The sequence below is a fragment of the Gouania willdenowi genome, chromosome 15 (genome assembly GCF_900634775.1).
Source record: "Gouania willdenowi chromosome 15, fGouWil2.1, whole genome shotgun sequence".
Lineage (NCBI taxonomy): Eukaryota > Metazoa > Chordata > Actinopteri > Blenniiformes > Gobiesocidae > Gouania > Gouania willdenowi.
In genome coordinates this window covers 17,251,099-17,266,558 of record NC_041058.1, presented here as the reverse complement: position 1 = coordinate 17,266,558, position 15,460 = coordinate 17,251,099, and the positions used below count along the sequence as shown (strand labels likewise).

The following is a 15,460-nucleotide window of genomic DNA, read 5'->3' as shown; positions in this document are numbered from 1 at the left end:
CAATAGTTTGTATTATATCAAACTGCAACATATTTGTGTTTGTTTGAATTTAAATTATTTATTTAACTCTGAAACAATCATGGACAAGATGCATGACCTTTATAAGCCACCACTACACATACATGTACATTTGTACTTGAATTCATAACTTTAGGCTTTAAAAAAATATGTATTGTGTGAATTTTGCATCATATATAGTAAAATCTTGCCTTTTTTTTTATAGTGCATTGATTTTACATAACCATCTTCACTTTTATTGTGCCACCAAACAATGACTAAAGTCTATCAAAGATGGTTTTTCATTTCTTAGTGGAAGGTTTTCATATTTATTAGGAGTAGAAATGTGTTAATGGGATTTTTGTATGAAGCCAGAAGGAAAAAAAAACATCAAACTATTCCCACAAAGTTGGGCACAACAAATTGTCCAAATTTTTTTTTTTTTCCTTTAACAAACTTACTTACTCCTTACTCACTTCATGGATGAAATGGTAATTGTTTATTTTCATACATTATATCAAAAATGCATTTATTTAACAGTTTAATCTTTCCTCATATTCTACACTCAGCACTTGAAAGCACCATTACCATTATCCAAACAACTGACTTCACTGCATAGAGGAAAAAAAACTGTTTTGTCAGCAATGTGCTCCCTATTTTCCCAATGGTTAGGGCGTGTTAAAGGGTGTCTTAAATAACAGCTTCAACAATCTAACTCCACAATAACAATATGTGAGATTAACATTTTCAGTGTTGACTGTTCACAGTAGAAACAGTTCATCTGAATTTATTTGCATCAAAATTATGAGCACTTTTTAAAATCTGGGTTCACATTACATGTGCTTTTAAACAGGTTTACATGGTGAGTATACAAGCTTTCTCCGGTACATTTGTTGGCAAATGTTTCTGATCAAAGGTCAGCTGACTGCTGGGAACTGGCAAATAAAATGTCTGAAACATGGCTGGGCTTCTTTAGCCTAGCTTTAAAAAAAAAAAAAAAAACTCCTGTTACTACATGCCGAGAAGGCTGTACATCCCTGTAAACGTCACCTGCCCACAGACATGTTTCAGCAATCATATCATAGTGGAGACTTGGAGACCATCCCTCTATAACAGTAATCTCGCTTTTTGGGCGACAATGAGAAAAGACAAACAAAGTGGCAGATAACTTCTTTTTTTTTTCTTCTTTTAAAAGTGTGTAAACTCTAGGTAAACGCATGTATGTGTGCACATATATTAGAAACTATACAATTACATCATTATTTCAAATGAGTGTATATTTACATTAACCCTTTTGATCCATTTGCGTCAGAGGCTTCGGACTGAACAGCAATGTTACTTTTGAGATTAAAAAAAAAAAAAAAAAAAAGGTTACTGCTTAAACAACGACACAAACCAACAAAGTCCAACTTGCCTTAATGTTTCATTAGACACAGGCCATCAGTGCACACTAACTTCTTTTCTCCAATCAGAATTACCTTCCCCCCCAAATTAGAAATCTATTCAAATTCTGTTTGTCTTTCAGGTTTTTCGGTTTAATGCCCTTCTGCTCAGAAGTCCTGTGGGCACATGCTAGAAGAGAAATATGCTTCTCGTGAGCATACAGGTTCTTTAGCTCAAGTGATAAACAATACTTTGATTTTGTAAAGCATAGAGCCACAGTCATACCGTGGGACGACCATGTGTACACAAACAGCCACACCAACGTTTGCTCTGTTTGCCTCCACCAAACACACCTTGGAGTGCGGATTATCTTTCGCTCACACGCACACACACACACACACACACACACACACAGTTTGTTCTTTCAGTCTGAAAATCAGCAAGTATTACAAACTTCACCTGTTTATCCTCCTTCCTCTGTTTAAGAGAAGCTAGTTTTCATCAACTGCAGGTGAACACAAAGGTGGAGAGAGTAAAAAATAAACAATTGTGTTGTGAAAACTTTCAAATGAAGCCAGTTCTGTTTGAGAACTTCACAATCAGTCACAGAGTGTAAAATGTTCATCTGCACATTAGTTTGATAACCGACGTATCTTAGACTCCAGTGGTGAGCAGGTTGGTTTTCTGCTGACAATCCTCACAAGCTTCCAGTTTATTATGATGCCAATTGAAGCCTGGGATTTAGCGACCTTTGTTCTTTTTGGTGTTCCCCTATAAAACAAGAAATAAAAGTCACAGTGATATAATAAAAATAAAGAAGAGACATCCACATCCAGGAAACATTTCTTTTGCTGCTTTCAACAGCAGTAAAAGCAAATCATGTCGAGGCAAGTACTTGGCATTGTGGGCAAAAACGTGTTTTGTCCTGCAGGTTCAGTGCATGCAGCCGGCTGTGTGCGTGCATGCAGGAACATGCGCGCCTGAAACCCAGGCATTTGCTTTTACAGCGCCCTCCGGTTAATGACTTCTTCAGATGGTGCGACAGGTGCTTTTTACATCAAATCCAACAGCTACCACAAAACTGTGGGTGACCTGCACCGTCGACTCCTATCTGACAGAAACGTGATCTCTTACTGCACGCATTGCCTGGGTGTGCTTCACGCTTCTTAATGAGAACTAATACAGGGTTCCTACAGCTTCACTAAAATTCAATTCAAGACTCTTTAATGCCATTTGAAATTAAATTTAAGACCAACTTTACAGTAAACAAAAATTGGGGGGGAAAAAAATGCCACATCAATTACATAGGGTTAGGGCCAATTTTTTCCAGGGTCCAGTGCAGATGTGCAACTGGCGGCCCAAAATATAAACACACAAAAATACACAAAATGTCAGTAAACTACACAAAAAAACAAAAAAAAAAAATCACTACAAAAATTGCCAGAAATCTATAAAACAAGACAAATATAAAAAACATTAAAAAAAATCTTTGTTTACATTTACTCATGTTGTTGAAAGTTGCTACAAGCATGATGCACATCTGCAGAGTCCCGCAGCAACCACGTCACTGTTTAGTAGTTGGTTCCGCAGTCGAGATTGTGCAACGTTACGGTAAAGTATATATTCTTTTCAAAATAAATGTTACCATTTATTTTGAAATGTGAGACTAATTAAAATCATAAAATCATAATCATAATCACAATTAAGGCCTTATTTTTAGATTCCTGAATGCCTTTTAAGCCTTCTTAAGAATCCACAGGAACCCTGTAATACACAGACAAACCCAATATAAAAGAAGTAAAAGGCAAACTATAAAAAGGCTTCACCTTGCTGCCTAGTTTGAGTGTGTCGATTTCCTCTCGCTGCTTGCTCAAGGTCTCGTTCATGCTACAAAGATGGTCGCTCATCATGCTAAGCTGGTCCTCGTAGCTCCTCTTAGTCGTAGTCAATTCATCCTGAAGGAGACGAACAGAATACTGTCACGATCTGAATGTGTGAAAAGTCAGCAGGAAGCGAACGTTTCAGCAGAAAACCCTCACCTGTAGGCGTGTGACGTTCTGATTAGCGTGTTTGACCTCCTCACTCAGAGTCTCCCTGGATTTTTCTGCAATGGTTAACCTTTTAGCCAACGCTCGACACTACAGAGAAAGGAAAATTAATTATTACTGCATCCCTAATCAAACACAGTAGAGAACTGTAAGATAATTAGTAATAGTTTTTTTTTAACCTCCTATTACCCTTGGGGTCAATTTGACCCCATTCAATGTTAATCATTCGAAAGATAATTCATGACTTTTCCTAATTTGACGGGTACAATTGATTAGAGGTTGATTGTTATGGGATTTTCAAAGGCCGATGCTGATACCGATTAAAACAAAAAAAAAAATTCAGCTGATATCTAAAGCCCATTTTGGAAGCACATTGATTATGAAAGACAATTGAAACACTCATATGATGTAAATGTATATACTAGAAATTAAATTAAATACACCAATATAACTCAACATTTATTGAACTTTAAATATACCTGTACACAACCAAGTAAAACAAAAAGTACAGGACGGGTAAATAGCAGTAAAGCATGACAACAATATACAATGTGCAAGTAGTGGGTTTAAACTAAATACCTATTTTAGATATAACCACTCACTCCTTCCCTCTGTTCACAGCCATTATACCTAAGCTTCACACTTGTCACCATATGCACAACTACATCATCACATCTCACTCTCACTTTACAATAATCAACTCTTCCCCACCCTTTCCATTTCCTACCTTGAGTCTCTCCTCCCTGTTCCCTTCCCCCTCACTTAGGTGTAACACTTCCCTTTATTTTTATATCCTCCCTGTAATAAAGTGTTACTGTCCCTTCCTAAGGGAGGGCTGGTGGTGTATTTTTTTTTTTTGGCCGATGGCCGATCTTGAAAAAACTTCATATACTGTATCGGCCCAACATATCGTGTGTGTGTGTGTGTGTGAGTGTCAGGTCAGTTCTTTGTTACAAAAAGCTTTTTGGGGAGATAAACTGTCCAGCAAGAGTTTCACCTCTGAGTGGAAGTGCACCGCTTTGCTGTCTGAGATCTGCAGCTGGGTGGTGAGCTCTCCGACTCTGGCCATGTAGTGAGTCTTTATTAGCTTCTCCCGGGACTCCTCATCCCCCGCCTGCTCAGAAAGACACAACTTCAGCCACAACAGCAGATCCATCAGGGCAATGTTTAGGAGTTTGTGTTTTAGGTTTCAATTCCATTGCAAGACTTCTTCATGTGACGTATTCAGGTGTGTGACAAACTCACATGCTCAACTGAAGGTGAAGTGCACAGCATACCAACCTGCTGACAAAAACACAAATCCAATGATTAATCTGATGTTTAAGAAATACAAATGTTGACATCATCTGACTTTAATAACATAGTGAATGAAGGCTAAAACAACAGTAAAACAGACGGTTCATGTTGTGACAGAACAGTGAACTATGCACTGCCTGAAGGAAACAGTGTTGTGATTTTCTGCTGCATCAGCACATTGGATATGCACAAACTTGTTAAGAGTGGGAGCAACAGAAAAAAGGATGCTAATACTCCCTTTGTTGAAGTAAATCAGACACTAGAGCCATGGGTTTAAAAGTGAACAGCAGCTCATCGCGTCAGCGTACCAGACTGGTGCACAGCGTCTCTTTCTCTGTAGCCTTCAGCTCGTTCTCTGCTTCCTCGCTGCTCTGTGCTAGCATGCTAGCAGCAGCAGCAGCAGCTGTCTGAGAGCTTGGACTTTGCCCTAAAGCTGCTGCGAGCTGCGCTTCCAGGTCTGCAATGCGTTGACTCTCTTTTTCCAGCCGCACCTTCCCTAGCTGGGCCTCCAGGAGCCAGTGCTCCTTTTCCTGCTCCAGACGGCCAATCTTGTCCAGGCTCTGCTGCACCTGAAGAAGCCAAAAGATTTATGGATTAAGAAGCAAGGACTCTGCAAAGATTGGCTGATTATCAACAATCAATAAGTGAAACAAAAACAGAAGACACGACAGAAGTTACACACTAATGCCGACTAAAATTCACAGAAATTAGAAATGAAGAGCCAGTTAAAATTTCCTGTTTTGGCTTTTCTTGATGCTTTTCCAAAAAATCTACAGGACAAACATTATCTGTGAAAGTCTCAAACTGAAGTTAAGTTTAGTGTGTTTCATACAGTCCTGAAAAAAACTGATCCACACGCCAAACATTATGTTTTCTCACACCCAGACCCTGAAGAGCAACTATCAAATATAATATTCAAATGTGGCACACTTATAGTGTTTGATCTGCTGAATTCAAAGCTGCTGGGAGCTGGAGCTAATTCTCAATGAGGTCGCCATATTAGTCAAGTCAAAATGGCAGCCAACCAAAAACAGGTTTTTCTGTTACTAACCAACCAAAAGTCACATAATTAAAGTCAAAAACACTTTTCTAAGGTTTGGGACCTTAGGGATTCTAAATATGATCCAATGATCCAATAAAATCCAATATGGCCACCTGTGAATATTTAACATTTGGTATATTTAACATGACAAAATTGTCCTTATTTTACAACATAGAAGCCTGACCTAACTATAAGTGTGCCAAACTTCATGCTTTTAGACAAATTTGCATGATCCCTCCTTAAAATCCCTGACAGACCAGCCTGTGACAAAATTGAGAGAATGTTTGAGCAGCTAAACATGTCACACTTCACTTTCCAACCCAAACACGTCTGTTTGCTAATTATGACATTAATTTGAACATATCTTCCCAGTAAACTGAGTTGCTTTGTTTACAATGGGATAAATCTAAGTTTAGGGTTAATGTTAAACTAAGCTCTACTTTAAGTTCATTGTAAGCAGTCTCCATATTTATTACCGTAAGTACTGTGAATTTTGATTTCTAACCAACAAAGCGGCACTGCTATAAATTCCAAAGATCAGGAATGTGTAATGTTGCTTTAAAATATGTGTCAAATGACAGTTGGTCTGGACTGTGACAGCAGTTAAAAATCTATTCCCTAATAGATTGATCCAGTTGACCCACATTTCCTCGGGGGCACATCGACCTCCTGCTCCAAACTGGTTTATCTCATCTCCAGTTGCTTATAGATTGATTAAAAATCCATCTCTATGCTGGTTTGTTGTAGCATCTATCGTTCGCTTAAATGTGGTCTTGTTAAATGTTGGCGGCTCTACAAGAACTTTTAAAGAGAATAACATGACTAAACCTCTAGAATTAAATATGATCTTTTGCTAGAACTTGCAATACCAATTCACTACAGGTACCCTTTAAATATGGCTCTGTTACAAATAACTATTGTTTACCTGCTGCGCGAGGCCTTCTCTACTCTCAGTGGAGCTGGTAAGTACCCGACGATTAGAGAGGGCTTCTTTGTAGGGAACAGACTGTGGCCTCACCTGTAAGAAAAAGAAATATAACTGAAGTTTGTTGACACATTTATTTACTTTATTTGTACAGACCTTAAGTTAAAAGTTATTTTTAAAGTAAAATAGCCAAAAGAAGAAATAAAAGAGTTAATGAGTGGGCTTAAAAAGCTTTGTGCATTTTTGTTTTCCAAATGGTTGGAAATAATAACACCTTAGTGCTTCTAATTGTAAGAATTTAGAGCTGCAGACTTTCAAAACACACTAACCTTTTTGACAGCATTCATATAAGCTGCTGCCTTCTTTTTGTTAGTCAGCATACTCTCTGCTTGCAAAGGGCTGAGGGCGAGTGCGCTCCCTCTCTGACTGTAGCCCGATGATGTGAAGAAGTCCAAGTTGTTGCTGAAGAAAGTGGCGATCTGTAACGGAGTATTGTGTCTTTGTCATTTATGTTGTTGGAGGTTAAATAAACGCATACATTCAGAAGCTTTTTTTAACCCAAAGAAATGTTTTCAGACGGAAATCTCTCAGCACTTGTTCTCAAAACTCTAGACCAGTGTTATTTAATGCTGCAATCAGTAAACTGAGCTCATCCAACAATTCCATTGATTACCAAGAAAAATCCTTTATCGCTCTGTTTGAAAGAGAAGCTGTACAAACTGATCTCGGTGAACTTCTCATTACAGAACACATGAATCCAGCTGCTTAGTGATATAATAAAAATGCAACCATGTGTATTAAACACTCAGGTATTTAATCCTGCATGTCACAAAAGAATCCTGAGCCGCTTCTACACAGATGGAGAGAACCCCGCCCCCTGTTGGTCATACTTTGCCAGTGCTGATGGTCAGTGAACCCAAGGATCCAAGGAGGCACTCAGTCGTGGTGCAGAGCTTTTCCGTGACAGTGGGAAGTTCCTGCTCAATGTTGCCCTTCTGGTTGTAATGCTTAGACATCTCTACACACACATACACACACACACACACACACAACCAAATAGGTTACATTTCATTAATCAGTGTTCCAGTTACCTTGGGTGATGCAGTATTTCTATGAACTACAAAGCAGCTGTGGTAGAGATCAGGGTCATTTATAATTGTAATCGCGTAATTGATAGTCAATTACAGTTATGGAGTAATTGAAAAAAACATGTTATTGTTGTAAATATATTTGAGATGTAATTGAGTTCAGATAATTTACCTTGTAATTGTAATTCTATAGAATTTCATGGAATTTCTACAAAAACTGTACATTACAATATAATTAAACGTAAAATGCAAAACTGGGGAACCGTGTTACAGTTCTATGGTTTACACATACGTAGCTAACAATTATTAAAATGTGTTTCATATCTACTTTTCCCACTAACTGTCAGTTCTCTTAAGGGTCAATTTAACGTTAAAGGAGACAGATCATGCTAAATCCACTTTTTTAGCCCTTAAATGCTTTTTGTTGTATATTTAGAGTGTTTAGAAGTACAGAAAAGTTCAAATTAGTCTCTTCAGGTGCCCCGTTGATATCTTTATATTCTGTTTTGGTCATATTTTTCAATCTGTTTCGATTTTTCGATTCTCTATTACGTTTTTTGAACAATGACGTCACAGTATTTGCAGCAGAACTGCCAAATTAGGACATCGACTCCAGGCCCAACACTTCGAGCAATCCGCCATTTTTATTTCTCGCTTTTATTTTGTAGTCCAAGCTCAAGGATGCCAAAGCTACGAGAGGATAAGTCAAAATGTTCGGTTGTTGGATGTAGTAACCCACACGCTTCATTACACCGAACCTTTTTGAAGTGCCTGGTTGAGTTTTATTTTTTATGGAAATATAATCACATCTGTGGGTAAGGTCATTTTGGTGTGCACGCAGCACTTCAAGGATGACTGCTTCGCCAGTATAAAGAAGGATTTGCAGAAAGACTTCGTCTGATTGAGGGTTCAATTCCTTCTATCTTTGGAGACGACGAACAGAGCACTGCGGTAAGCTGTAAATAACGCTAAAAAGTGTGATAAGACATCCCTGTCATTGTTTTGTAAGCATTAGCATTTGCACCTTCTTCATATGTTAGCGCTGTGTGCTCATTTTAGATCCTTGATGATATGGCCTACGTGATTTAATTTAAGTCTAAAGTTTTCATTAATCATTTCATTTTGCCATTTTTGTCTCAGAAAAGACTGTATTAAAATGCATTTTGTGACGTTAGCTTGGCGCTAGCGTTAGCTCGGTGCTTGTGTTAGCTCACTTGTTAGGGTTCTGCAGGTTCATCATCTTCATTTTCATCTCGCTCCGCCGGGTCCGACTCTGGCTAGAACATGTAAGGCTGGATGGACAAGTCTTCTGTTGTTGACATTTTGTAAATAACCTCTGAATAAAAAGTTTCTGCGCCGCTAGACAATCGTATCTCTTCTATCAAACTACAAAAATGGCCGAACAGGGTGGAGTTGAACCGAGTGTCACCTCTGCAACCTGGAGAGGGGGCGGGGTATGAAGTGTCTCATTTGCATTTAAAGAGACCGCACCAAAATGAGTTGCTCTCAGAAGCACATCAGAAAAGGGGCCTGTGGAGCTATAATAATGAGGAATTCAGACCAAAGCATTGCAGTTCCGATTTATATAGACCACAACTGTATGATTTATATGTAAAAAGGAAGGATTTAAAAGCATGATATGTCTCCTTTAAAAATAAATTGAAATCAAGAGGTATACTGACAGAGAAAAGGCTCAGACGCCCACGCGAAAAATATTAATACCAATATTTTCATTGATTAGGAAGCCTAACAAGGTAACCAAGCGAGAAACAAATTAAATGATAGGGATCATATTTTTTGTGCATGTTACAGCTGATTTAAGACATGGGTCAAAACTGACCGGTTATCATAATATATGCTAACAGAAAGCTAACACAAGAGGAAGGTTACGTTTTATGGGATTATCATTTTAGGCTCAGTAATTGTGATTAATTGTAATAAAGAATGTATTTGTAATTTACTTTCAGAGGGGAAATAATCATTGCAAATTTAATTGTAAGTGGAAAAAATGCTGGTCACTGTAACTGTGATTAAGTTGTAATTGAACATGGATAATTGAAGATGTAATTGTAATTGTAAATGTAATTGACCCCAACCCTGGTAGAGGTAGATGTTTAGCTTACTTGTGTTTGGCTGTAGGCTCACCTTTAATGGCATCATGCAGACTGTGTAGGCAAGCAGCCAGCTGAGTGAAGACTGCTGAGGTGCTAGTCTGAGGCATGGCATCCTGCCGCACACCTAGAACACATCACACACTTTGGTAAAACAAGTCAGTCACAACCTACACACAGGTTTCATCAGGAAAATCACAAATCCTCTCAAAGGATAGGACACAATCCCACGGCTGTGCAGCCTGAGATACCAGACACACATTGATTTGAAAAGAAAAGCTGAAATGTCAGGTTAAACCTACTAGGTAAGGCCAAAAGGTTAATGTAGCTCTGCAGTTTCTCAAACACGGACGTTACACTCTTGATGTCACATTGCAGCTCCTGGTTTTTCAAAGTAAGGGCAGCAGTACAAAGAGGTGCCTCGCACTCTTCTTCCAGGCTGGAATAAAAGGAGATACCCATCAGCGCAGCCTCCTCCACCACAGTTATCTCCCTCTCGCTCACACAAAGCACTGACCTTTTCAGCTGGTAGGGCAGAATTCTGAGTAGAAAGTGGGTGTATGAGGAGAAATTATCGGCAAAAATCTTCAGTTTGACCACAGTCTCCTTTAAAAAAACAAAAGAAACACACAACAACCATTAGTATATTCAGTATTTAAGAATATTTAGCTGAATTTAAGCAAAACTCACCAGTACTGTGACGGTGTCTTCAGTGATGCTTTGGTATAGTTGAAGGAAGCTGTCTTCCAGGGGGCGCACATAGGCTGCATTCTCATGTAAATACTGAGAAAACTGTTGAGAACAATTAGAAAGGCCTGTTTACTACTTAAGCAAAACCAGTTGGTAATTTCATTGGTGGGTAAAATTAAGGGATGCACCAATACTGGTATCGGTCCAATACGGCACCAATATACTCATACTCGTTAAAGTTTACCCATATCAGGAACCGATACTCATAGCATCTAATGAATTTGAATGTTGGCCTATTGATTCTGTTGTATTTTCTGGGATTGGCCGCCAGGGGGACCTATTTTAACAGGAATTGCTTTGAAAAGTCAGTTTTATAGTCATTTAAAAATTACTTTTTTTCTATTATATAAATATTTGTTGTAACGAGCAGAGAAGAAAACTGTGGTATAAAAACCGGTACTCATACCCAAATATCAGTATTGTAACAGTTTGGGGTAAAAGTGGTACCGGTGCATCCCTATTATCAATATTAAATGATATTGTAAATATATAGTTTTTTTTTTCTCATTAATGCAGCCTTGCCTTTTGGTTGAGTGGGGAGATGGGCTCAATGGAAGAATCCCGTGGATAGATGTGAACTCTCTGCTCCGTGTAGGAATGAAAGTTGAGCAGAGCAGCCACCAAGTCCTGTATGAAGCTCAGAGCCTGGCCCGCCACGTCCCGAGACTTCAGCTGAATCCACAGAAAGACAACATTTTGGCATCTTTGGTAGCAACAGAACTAACATCAACCTTAGATGAAGTATTTAACTCAATGTTTTTTTCTATAAACAACAAACTGTTGGATAGAAGTCTGCTCTGTGACTTACCTGATGCCTTCTGTTGTGGGATGGCACATTCAGGCTGTTGTAGTCACTGAATTCTGCAGAGTTGGAAAGAAAAGAAAGAAGAACAGTTTAATCTTCACCATTTTCCTTCTACACTGATTTCCATCAACAGTTTCACATGGTCCAAATTATGTGCAGCATTACACCGTGTACAGTAGAGGTGTGCATTGCCATGAATCTGATGATATGATACGATAAATCCCGATACTAAATATGATATATCACTATATCAATAATTACAAATTTTACCAATTCAAGTGCAAAATCTTATGAAATAAAATTCATTTCATTTTTTTTAAACTTGCAAGAAAAGTTAAAAGTAACTAAATATAAATTACATTTTTCAAACAAGTTGAACTTTTGCTTCTATAACAGATTCTGATGCTGTTAAGTTCTTAAATTTACTTATATACTTACTATATTACACATACATAAATATGTGTACTATGAAAGTGCCCAGAATGTATTATGAAAATAAAGTGCAATAAATTTCCAAGGTAAAATGCAAAAAGTGAGATAGTTGAACGAGGCCTGATGAGGTTCACTGACACCTAGTGGCCGAGCGTTCGTGTACTATGCATGTTGGCACAATTAAATTATTTTTTTGTTTAAAAAAACATGATTAAAAAATCAATTTGGACATTTTTTTGAATCAATGCGATAATCTTGCTGTGACTGACTGGGTTATCTTCATATATTGTACATGGCCTAAATGTAAATCCACTTCCCTAGATGTTCTAGATACTCACTAGTGTCATTGAAGGGCACTTTCTCCTGGATAACGCTGCTGCTTTGTTTCATATGTCTGTTAAGCTCTGACTGACACCGTCTCAACTGCTGCTGACTGAGGAAGACAGAGAGAAAAGAGTGGTTTGCACATTATTGTATGACATTTCAGTAAATCACATAGTATTATAGAGGTAACGCTGTTGCAGTAGACTAGAATTGTCAACCATGTCTATAAATTGGCTGATAAGCAGGAAAACATACAGCAACTACCCATTGGGGGGTGCTATGCAATTAATTATTAAGGGGGAAACGCTGTCATTAAGGTCAATATAAAGCCTGTAAAACAGTTGCTTTTTTGGGGTACTTTCAGGGATAATGGTTCCTTCAAAGTTCAGTAACAAGTAGCCATATTTTTTTAATTTAAAAAAAGCAGATTTACCACTCATCTGTTCGCATTCTGCACTCTTTTGATTCCCTTTCCAGAGTATGTGCTTTTACCTGAAGCAAAGGAAAGTCAGACACACGTTACTGCACATTTTTACAACTGATTGACTGACTGCATCACGTACATCCTTCACTATAAACATTTCCTCACCTCGAGTCGTGCTTTGTCGCTCTGCAGCCGCTCAATTGTTTCCCCGTACTTTGACGTAATCCCGTCCACCACAGCCTGGTGCTCCGTGGCGTCTTTCTCCAGCTCGGCTAGTCGAGTGCGCAGCTCTGCTTCCTGCCTCTTGTGCTGCTCGTCTGCCTCGTAAAACTGAGGAACGCAATTACACATAACGTGTACCAAATGTAAATGTTGTATTTCTAATTTAAAAACTATTCATCACTATGATCACAACAAGGCTGCCTACTTGAATATGAAGTCGCTCATTTTCTTCTATTTTTTTCTGCAGATCCTCGTCAAACACACTCTGAGTGTGTAAAACACGCTGAGAGGGAGAGTCTCCTTTATTCTGCAGAAGGCACAGAGACACTTGTTTATAACATTCTATTACAACAGTGGATCATTATGTTTTGAAATGAGCTGCCTCTACTAACTACACCCGGTTTCCTCTACCCGACTGTGCAGCCAGTGAGTCACTAAGTTAGCTCATGATCACCTTCCCCCTTTTGCCTCTGGTGGCTTCACTAGCAGCCAGTTCCTCTTGTAGCAGCTCCACTCTTTTGGCCAGTTGTTGGTTCCTGAAGCTGAGGCTGTCCATCTCCTGCTCCTGTTTCCTCAGACTCTGGTCCCTCTGCTTCAACTGCTCCTAAGATCATAAGATCAGTTCACACCAGGCTTAATGAATACTGTATCATATTATTAAGTGATAAATCTGATAGACCTGTTCACCTTGGATAGGTTCATTTAAAAAAATATGGTTGGACAACACATTTTCTTTGCAATTCAACGAGCATCTCATTCTTCATAATGAAGATTCTGGTTCTGTATCCTAAATATATAAAATGCTTTACTCACCAATTGATTTATGAGTTAGACTAAAAACTTTTTTTTTTTTCTGTTTGACATATTTAGGGTGGAAATGGAATAAAGCTGCCAAATACAGTTAAGATTTTAATTGTGTTGACAATGTACACAGACATGATTTTTACTACGTGTAAATGTTTTATTGAAATCTTCTTACTTTGTGTTTTTGACTTGTTTTAGAAATAATCTTGTTTTTTTGTCTTTTTTTATATGTATTGTTTTTGTTTTTATATTTTCAAAAAAATAAATACAATCAAACATTTTCTTTTTTTTTTTTTTTGCTTGACTTACCTTCATAGAGTTAGAGTTGGCTTGTTCATCCACGACTGCTTTCTTTAACACCTGGTTTTGGGCACGGAGCTGAAAAAAAACAGTGAAATAAGTTGTTTTTTTTTAGTTTTTTTTTATTTTCTGATTGAAAATAACATTATTTGAAATGTCTTTTATAACTGAAGTTCACATCATACTGAGGCTGATTATGGTTAACGTAGCAGTGGTGTGTTCTTGAAATATTGATGCTGCTTATGCAGGAAAGATATAAACAATACACATGAAGAAAAAAAAACATCTGGCAAAAAGCAGAATTTGAAATGACAAAATAGAGTTCAAATTGCAAATTATCAGTGGGATAAAAATCAACAAGTCACATGACGGACTACACTTTAACTGTGTCAGTCACTGCTTTCATTCATGTTTTATTCTATAAAATACTATGATTTTATTTTTTTTTTTATCTCAACACCACACCTTTCTTTTTAATAACATATTAACTACATTAAACCAGTTAGGACTGCCTGTGGGAGCTAAGTCAGCCCTTTCTGTGCAGGATATGGTTGTTGGCTAACAGAGGAATCAAAGTTAAACAGGAAACATCCCCACAATCCATGTGATGTCAGCTGACACAGCACAAACTAAGTTGTACAGTTGTTTTAGTTAAAAACTATAACACAGATCTGAGCTGTAGAATAAATTCAATACATATCTCATTTATATAACTTTAATTGGGGCAATCTGATAATTTAATAGGTTGTTTGAAAACGTTTTGAGGGTTGAAAACATACTAATATCGCACGTTACACAACCAACTTTTTAGTGATGGAAAATAACAACAAATAAAAGTACACAGTATAAAAATAAATCTAAAATATTAAATGTATTTTTGAATGCATGTTCAAACACCGAGGAGCTGCTGAGTTTAGTGTTGCATCACCTAATTGTTGGTTCTGTGCAATAAACAAAATAAAAGCAGTATTTTTTACCTTTGAATACTCCTGTGCCAGCTTGCTGTATTTTGCCTGCAGGTCAGTGACGTTAGCCATGGTCGCTAGTAACGTTAGCACGAATGCTAGCTGTGATCACCGGTTAGCCTCTCTTTGCCCCGGACTTCACACAGACTCTCGGCTGAAGAGAGGCGGAGGTCACGGTACGCCGCGGATTGCTAACTCCGCTCCGAGCCCGGACACATTGTAACGCCAAAAACTGCCATGACACCCAGATTAGTGGTATGACGCTCGGGGACTAGTTGGTCTACGCTAGCTGTTCATTATTTGTACACCAGGCTAGCGCCGCTAGCTCTGTAGCGGTCTGGATGATAGCTAACAATCCCGAACACAGTCGTTTGCTCGTTATCATATGACAGGTGTCGCGAAAGCTCCGAACAAACTACCGCGAAGAAGCAGCTACAGCAGGACGAAAAAAATTATTCCTAAAATAATTTAATCGGTAGGAATCGTGTCATTGCTCAGCTGATGGTCAAAACAGTCATTACAGAAAGCCGAGTCTGTGCACGAG

The 15,460-nt window shown here is 38.2% G+C and overlaps 1 protein-coding gene across 2 annotated transcripts; it reads right to left on the bottom strand.

Annotated features, from left to right (window-relative positions):
* Positions 1 to 1,839: 1,839 nt before the first annotated feature.
* ppp1r21 (protein phosphatase 1, regulatory subunit 21) lies at positions 1,840 to 15,460 on the bottom strand. 2 transcript variants are annotated; one of them, XM_028468405.1, is made up of 22 exons: positions 14,929 to 15,460; positions 13,961 to 14,029; positions 13,302 to 13,451; positions 13,053 to 13,154; positions 12,791 to 12,955; positions 12,635 to 12,693; positions 12,216 to 12,310; positions 11,449 to 11,501; positions 11,163 to 11,312; positions 10,581 to 10,682; positions 10,408 to 10,496; positions 10,193 to 10,329; positions 9,925 to 10,017; positions 7,582 to 7,709; positions 7,021 to 7,170; positions 6,692 to 6,784; positions 5,033 to 5,293; positions 4,674 to 4,712; positions 4,426 to 4,542; positions 3,420 to 3,518; positions 3,207 to 3,335; positions 1,840 to 2,151 (listed from the first exon to the last, which is right to left on the bottom strand). In XM_028468405.1, exons 1-22 carry the CDS (start codon positions 14,986 to 14,988, stop codon positions 2,122 to 2,124), a joined length of 2,370 nt encoding a protein of 789 aa, XP_028324206.1. In that variant the 5' UTR covers positions 14,989 to 15,460; the 3' UTR covers positions 1,840 to 2,121. The 2 variants fall into 2 exon arrangements, with proteins under 2 accessions (XP_028324206.1, XP_028324207.1); XM_028468406.1 differs by having other exon boundaries at positions 4,674 to 4,709.